Genomic DNA, 7,039 nt, shown 5'->3' with positions numbered 1-7,039 from the left:
TTCTGATTGGCTGCGGCGCACTGGAAGGCGGAGCCACCTTCAAGATGCCCCTCAGGGGGCGGGACGCCGCGCAAGCGCTCTCTCGTGGTTGGTTAGAGCGCGGCGGCATCGCTCTCTGATTGGCCGGCCGGTGGGGGCGGAAGGGGCGGAAGCGGCGGGGGCGGGACTTCCGTCGGGAAGATGGCGGCGCTGGGGAGGGCGCTGCGGGCGCTGCGGGCCGGGGCGCTGCGGGTCGGGGCGCGGGGCCGCTCGGCGGGGCCGCCCGGGGCCGTGGCGCTGCCGCGGGCGCCGCTGGGGGCCGAACTCCACGAGGAGGAGCCAATGGCGGTGGCCCAGAGGAAGGTGGGCGGGGCCTGCCAGGAGGGGCGGGGTTAGAGGAGGGGGCGGGGCTTGTGGGGGTAGAGCCTGGAAGGGGGGGGGGGGGCAAGTCAAGGGCAGAGGGGGCTGCGTGGGGGCGGGGCTTGGAGGAAGGGGCGGGGCTTGGTGAAAGAGGCGGGGCTTGGGAAGGGGCAGGGCCTGGGGCAGGCCAAGGGCAAAGCAGATGGGGTGGGGCGGGGCTTAGGGAATGGGGCAGGTGGGTGGGGCTTGGGGAGGGGCGGGGCTTGGGGAAATGGGTGGGGCTTGCTATTAGGGGCATGGCATTGCAGAGTGGGGTCTGGGAAGGGGCGGGGCCTGGGCAGGGGGTGGAGCCTCGAGGGTGGGGTAAAGGTAGGGGCGGACTTGAGGAAGGGGTGGGGCTTCAGGGCAGGGGCGGGGCTTAGCCGAGTGGGCTGGGCTTTGAGGCCCACAGGGGCGGGGTTTGCTGGCTGGGGGTGGGGCTTAAGGACCAGGTTCTGGGAGGGGCGGGGCTTGGTGTGGGAATGCCTCTGGCTGAACCGTGTGGGCGGAGCCATGTTCCCAGGGCGGGGCTTTGAGGGGCTAATGGGTGGGGCTGAGGGGATGGGAGGGGCTTGTGCGGTGGGGGCGTGGCCTGGTCCTCAGGGGCGGGGCTTAACACGGACCAGGCTCAGCTTCAGGTTGTGTTTAGTGGAGAGGTGGGGCTTAGCAGAGGGGCGTGGCCTGGGGCGGGGGGGCGTGTGCTCAGGGGTGGAGCTAAGCCTTGGGGGTGGAGCCAAGCTTTGGGGGCGTGGCCTGTGGGGCGAGGGGGTGTGGCTTACAGCAGGTAAAGGAGGGGATGGGGGGGGGACCGGGTGCCTGGGCAGGGTGCTGGGGAGGGGGCGTGTGCTCGGGGTGGAGCCAAGCTTTGGGGGCGTGGCCTGTGGGGCGAGGGGGCGTGGTCTACAGCAGGTAAAGGAGGGGATAAGGGGATGGGGGGGTAACCAGGTGCCTGGGCAGGGTGCTGGGGAGGGGGCGTGTGCTCGGGGGTGGAGCCAAGCTTTGGGGGCGTGGCCTGTGGGGCGAGGGGGCGTGGCCTACAGCAGGTAAAGGAGGGGATAAGGGGATGGGGGGGTAACTGGATGCCTGGGCAGGGTGCTGGGGAGGGGGCGTGTGCTCGGGGGTGGAGCCAAGCTTTGGGGGCGTGGCCTGTGGGGCAAGGGGGCGTGGCCAGGAGGAGATTATAGAGGAGGGGAAAGGGAATGGGGAGGGGAAAGGGGATTGGGGGGGGGGGTAACCGGGTGCCTGGGTGCCCCTGCCCGGAGGCCTGGGTGCCCGGGCAGGGTGCTGGGGTGGGGGGGCGGGGGGGACCCAGGTGTGGGGGTGCCGGCAGAACCCCGATTACCACGGCTTCTCGGCGGAGCCGGACGCCGACCTCCTCAACATGCGGGCGGTTTTCTTCGCCGGCGTCTCCGTCGCCATCGTCCTCGGCAGCGTCTTCCTCCATTACATGCCCGACTACGGGTGAGGCCTATAGGGAACCTATAGGGGGCCTATAGGGGGGGTGTGGGGGGCTATGAAGGGATATAGGGATCTGGGAGGGGATATAGAGGGCTATAGGGGAGCCCCTAGGGGGCCTGTGGGGGTCTATAGGAGCCTATGAGGGCATATAGGGGCCTATAGGAGCCTGTGAGGGGATATAGGGACCTGTAGAGGGGCTCCTGGGGGGCCTGTGGGGGTCTATAGGAGCCTATGAGGGGATATAGGGGCCTATAGGAGCCTGTGAGGGGATATGGGGGCCTATAGAGGGGCTCCTGGGGGGCCTGTGGGGGTCTATAGGAGTCTATGAGGGGATATAGGGGCCTATAAGAGCCTGTGAGGGGATATAGGGACCTATGGGGGGCCCCTGGAGGGCCTGTGGGGATCTATAGGAGTCTATGAGGGCATATAGGGGCCTATAGGAGCCTGTGAGGGGATATAGGGACCTATAGAGGGGCTCCTGGGGGGCCTGTGGGGGTCTATAGGAGTCTATGAGGGGATATAGGGGCCTATAAGAGCCTGTGAGGGGATATAGGGACCTATGGGGGGCCTGTGGGGGTCTATAGGAGTCTATGAGGGGATATAGGGGCCTATAGGGGGGCCCCTGGGGGGCCTGTGGGGGTCTATAGAAGCCTATGAGGGGATATAGGGGCCTATAGGAGCCTGTGAGGGGATATGGGGGCCTATAGAGGGGCTCCTGGGGGGCCTGTGGGGGTCTATAGGAGTCTATGAGGGGATATAGGGGCCTATAAGAGCCTGTGAGGGGATATAAAGACCTTTGGGGGGCCTGTAGGGGTCTATAGGAGTCTATGAGGGCATATAGGGGCCTATAGGAGCCTGTGAGGGGATATAGGGACCTATAGGGGGGCCCCTGGGGGGCCTGTGGGGGTCTATAGAAGCCTATGAGGGGATATAGGGGCCTATAGGAGCCTGTGAGGGGATATAGGGACCTATGGGGGGCCCCTGGAGGGCCTGTGGGGGTCTATAGGAGTCTATGAGGGGATATAAGGGGCCCCTAGGGGGTCTATAGGGCAGCTATGAGGGGATACAGGGGGCCTGTGGGCTGCCTGTGGTGATTTATAGCAGATTATGACAGCATATAGGACATTTTTAGACACCCTATAAAGAATTATGATGGCACGTATGGAGCTATAGGGGGTGCCTAGGAGGCTTGTGAGGATCTATAGGAATCTATGAGAGACACGTGAGGGGTCTGTGGAGGTTTGTAAAGATCTATGAAAGATATAAAAATCTATAGGGCACTCATAGGAGTTCCGTGGACGTGTAGAAAATGCCAAGAATAGATATAGAGGGGCCCCTAGGGGGCCTATAGGGGGCCTATGAGGGGATATAGGAGATCCCTAGGGGGCCTATAGAGGATTATGAGAGGATATAGGAGCCTATAGGGGGTGCTTAGGAGACCTGTGGGGATCTATAGGAATCTATGAGAGGGGTGTGAGGGGCGTGTGGGGGTCTACAGAGGTCCATGGGACGATATAAGGGTATATAGGGGACACCGAGGAGTCCTGTGAGAGTCTAGAGTAGCTTATAAGGGGATATAGGGAGTTCCTAGGGAGCCTGTGGGGGTCTATAGGGGCCTATGAGGGGACCCTCGGAGTCCTATAGAAGTTTAGAGGGGCCCATGAAAGGATATGGGGGGTCCCTAGAGGGCCTATAGGGTCCTATGAGGGGATATAGGGCTCTGGTGGGGGTCCCTAGGGACCTTGTAGCGGTCTGTAGTGACTTATGAAGGGATCTTAGGAGGTCTATAGGGGTCTATAGGGACCCATGAGGGGATATGGGGGGTCCCTAGAGGGCCTATAGCGACCTATGAGGGGATATGGGGGGTCCCTAGAGAGCCTATAGGGACCTATGAGCGGATATAGGGCTCTAGTGGGGGCCCCTAGGGAGCCTGTGGGGGTCTGTAGGGGCCTATGAAGGGACCTTAGGAGTTCTATAGGGGGTCATGAGGGGATACGGGGGTTCCCTAGAGGACCTATAGGAACCTATGAGGAGATAGGGGGATCTCTAGAGGGCCTATAGGGACTTACGAAAGAATATAGGGCTCTGGTAGGGGGCCCCTAGGGAGCCCGTGGGGGTCTGTAGGGGTCTATGAAGGGATCTTAGAAGTTCTATAGGGGTCTGTAGAGGCCTGTGAGGGGATATGGGGGGTCCCTAGAGGGCCTATAGGGACCTATGAGGGGATATAGGGCTCTGGTGGGGGTCCCTAGGGACCTTGTAGGGGTCTGTAGGGACCTATGAAGGGATCTTAGCAGGTCTATAGGGGTCTATAGGGACCCATGAGGGGATATGGGGGGTCCCTAGAGGGCCTATAGCGACCTATGAGGGGATATGGGGGGTCCCTAGAGAGCCTATAGGGACCTATGAGCGGATATAGGGCTCTAGTGGGGGCCCCTAGGGAGCCTGTGGGGGTCTGTAGGGGCCTATGAAGGGATCTTAGGAGTTCTATAGGGGGTCATGAGGGGATACGGGGGTTCCCTAGAGGACCTATAGGAACCTATGAGGAGATAGGGGGATCTCTAGAGGGCCTATAGGGGCTTACGAAAGAATATAGGGCTCTGGTAGGGGGCCCCTAGGGAGCCCGTGGGGGTCTGTAGGGGTCTATGAAGGGATCTTAGAAGTTCTATAGGGGTCTATAGGGGCCTGTGAGGGGATATGGGGGGTCCCTAGAGGGCCTATAGGGACCTATGAGGGGATATAGGGCTCTGGTGGGGGTCCCTAGGGACCTTGTAGGGGTCTGTAGGGACCTATGAAGGGATCTTAGCAGGTCTATAGGGGTCTATAGGGGCCCGTGAGGGGATATGGGGGTTTCCTAGAGGGTCTATAGGGACCTATGAGGGGATATGGGGGATCTCTAGAGGGCCTATAGGGACCTATGGGGGGATATAGGGCCCTGGTGGGGGGCCCTAGGGAGCCCATGGGGGTCTGTAGGGGCTTATAAGGGAATTTAGGGCCCTATAGTAGGTCTTTATGGAACAGAGAAAGATCTATAGGATGCTTATAATAATGTATAGAAGCGTATGCAAATTTATAGGGGCCCATGGGGGCTTATGGGGTGTCTGTGAGGAGCTAGGGGGGAGGCTCGGGGGGGGGCTATGGGAGCCCATGGGGGGGCTATGGGAGCCCCATAGGGGACCATGCCGCTCTATAGGTGGCTGGGGGGGGGTGGGGGTGTCAGGGGGGTCCCCCCCCTGACCCTCCCCCCCTCCTCCCCTCCCCCGCAGGCTGAAGCAATGGGCCCGGCGCGAGGCCGAGCTGCGGATCCGGGAGCGGGAGCGGGGGGGGCTGCCCCTGCTGGACCCCAATTACTACGACCCCGCTCGCCTCCCCCTGCCCCCCCCGGAGTGACACCCCCCCCCCCAGACCCCTCCCCCCCCACGATCCTGGGGTCCCCTTTTGGGGGAGGGGGAGGGGAGGGTGGTGTTCCCCCCCCCCCCCCCCCCTTTTGGGGGTGTTAATAAAGCGATGGGGGCTCGACCGGACGCCTGGGAGTGGGGGTCGGTGGTTTTGGGGGGGGGGTGGGGGGGCGTGGACTACATCTCCCAGCAGCCCCCGCGCCGCCGCGACGTCATCAGGCGGCGACACCACGCGGTCCTGACGCAGCGCCCTGGTCCTAGAGCCCCTCCCCCCCCCCCCCCCCCCATCCCCTATAGCTCCCCGTGGCCCCTTATAGCATCCAGCACCTGCCCGTGGCCCCCTATAGCCCCCCCATGGCCCCCTATAGCATCCAGCACCTGCCCGTGGCCCCCCATAGCCCCCCCATAGCCCCCCCATGGCCCCCTATAGCATCCAGCACCTGCCCGTGGCCCCCTATAGCCCCCCCATAGCCCCCTATAGCCCCCCCATGGCCCCCTATAGCCCCCCCATGGCCCCCTATAGCATCCAACACCTGCCCGTGGCCCCCTATAGCCCCCCATAGCCCCCTATAGCCCCCCCATGGCCCCCTATAGCATCCAACACCTGCCCGTGGCCCCCTATAGCCCCCCCATGGCCCACTATAGCTCCCCGTGGCCCCTTATAGCATCCAACACCTGCCCATGGCCCCCTATAGCCCCCCCATGGCCCCCTATAGCCCCCCCATGGCCCCCCATAGCATCCAACACCTGCCCATGGCCCCCTATAGCCCCCCCATAGCCCCCTATAGCTCCCCGTGGCCCCTTATAGCATCCCACACCTGCCCGTGGCCCCCATATCCCCCCCATAGCCCCCTATAGCCTCCAAGACCCCCCCATGGCCCCCTATAGCCTCCAAGACCCCCCCATGGGCACCTATAGCCCCCCCGACCACCTATAGCTCCCTATCGCCTCCAAGCCTCCCCCATGAACCCCTATAGCCCCCCCGACCGCCTATAGCTCCCTATAGTCTCCAAGACCCCCCCGCATGAGCACCTATAACCCCCCCCGACTCCATATAGCTCCCCATGGCCCCCTATAGCATCCAACACCCCCCTATAGCCCCCCCATAGCCTCCAAGACCCCCCCATGGGCACCTATAGCCCCCCCCCCGACCCCGTATAGCTCCCCAGGGCCCCCTATAGCATCCAACACCCCCCTATAGCCCCCCCATAGCCTCCAAGACCCCCCCATAGGCCCCTATAGCCCCTCGACCCGCTATAGCTCCCCATGGCCCCCTATAGCCTCCAAATCCCCCCCACGAACCCCTATAGCCCCCCCCCCCCCGACCTCCTATGGCTCTGTATAGCCTCCAAGACCCCGCCATGGGCACCTACAGCCCCTCCCGACCCCGTATAGCTCCCCATGGCCCCCTATAGCCTCCAACAGCCCCCCCATGGCCCCCTATAACTCCCCATAGGCCCCTATAGCCTCCAACACCCCCCCCGACCCCCTATAGCTCTCCATAGCTCCCTATGGCCTCCAATACCCCCCCATGTGCCCCTATAGCCCCTCCCGACCCCCTATAGCTTCTCATAGCCCCCTATAGTCTCCAAGACCCACCCCCCATGTGCCCCTATAGCCCCCCCCCGGCTCTTCATGACCCCCCCACAGAGCCCCTATAGAACCCCCACGGGCCCCTATAGCCCCCCACCAGCTCCCATAGGGTCCCTGCAGCCCCCGTGCCTCCCCCAAGCCTCTACTGGGCCCTTATAGCCCACCCTATAGGGCCTCTGCACCCCCCCATAACCCACCCCTATAGGTCCCTATAG

The 7,039-nt window shown here is 63.3% G+C and overlaps 1 protein-coding gene across 1 annotated transcript; it reads left to right on the top strand.

The window, feature by feature from the left end:
• The first annotated feature begins 171 nt into the window (after window positions 1-171).
• On the top strand, window positions 172-5,357 carry NDUFB11 (NADH:ubiquinone oxidoreductase subunit B11). Its single transcript, XM_075134859.1, has 3 exons — window positions 172-342; window positions 1,709-1,839; window positions 5,100-5,357. Exons 1-3 carry the CDS (start codon window positions 181-183, stop codon window positions 5,221-5,223), a joined length of 417 nt encoding a protein of 138 aa, XP_074990960.1. The 5' UTR covers window positions 172-180; the 3' UTR covers window positions 5,224-5,357.
• Window positions 5,358-7,039: the final 1,682 nt, after the last annotated feature.

This window comes from Calonectris borealis, chromosome 34, assembly GCF_964195595.1.
Source record: "Calonectris borealis chromosome 34, bCalBor7.hap1.2, whole genome shotgun sequence".
Classification (NCBI taxonomy): domain Eukaryota; kingdom Metazoa; phylum Chordata; class Aves; order Procellariiformes; family Procellariidae; genus Calonectris; species Calonectris borealis.
This window is presented reverse-complemented; position numbering and strand designations above follow the sequence as displayed.

Coding starts and splice junctions, on each gene's coding strand:
- NDUFB11 (XM_075134859.1), top strand. CDS start 181: ATGGCGGCGCTGGGGAGGGCGCTGCGGGCGCTGCGGGCCGGGGCGCTG. Junction 343..1,708: donor TGGCGGTGGCCCAGAGGAAG/GTGGGCGGGGCC, acceptor GGGTGCCGGCAG/AACCCCGATTACCACGGCTT. Junction 1,840..5,099: donor CATTACATGCCCGACTACGG/GTGAGGCCTATA, acceptor CCTCCCCCGCAG/GCTGAAGCAATGGGCCCGGC.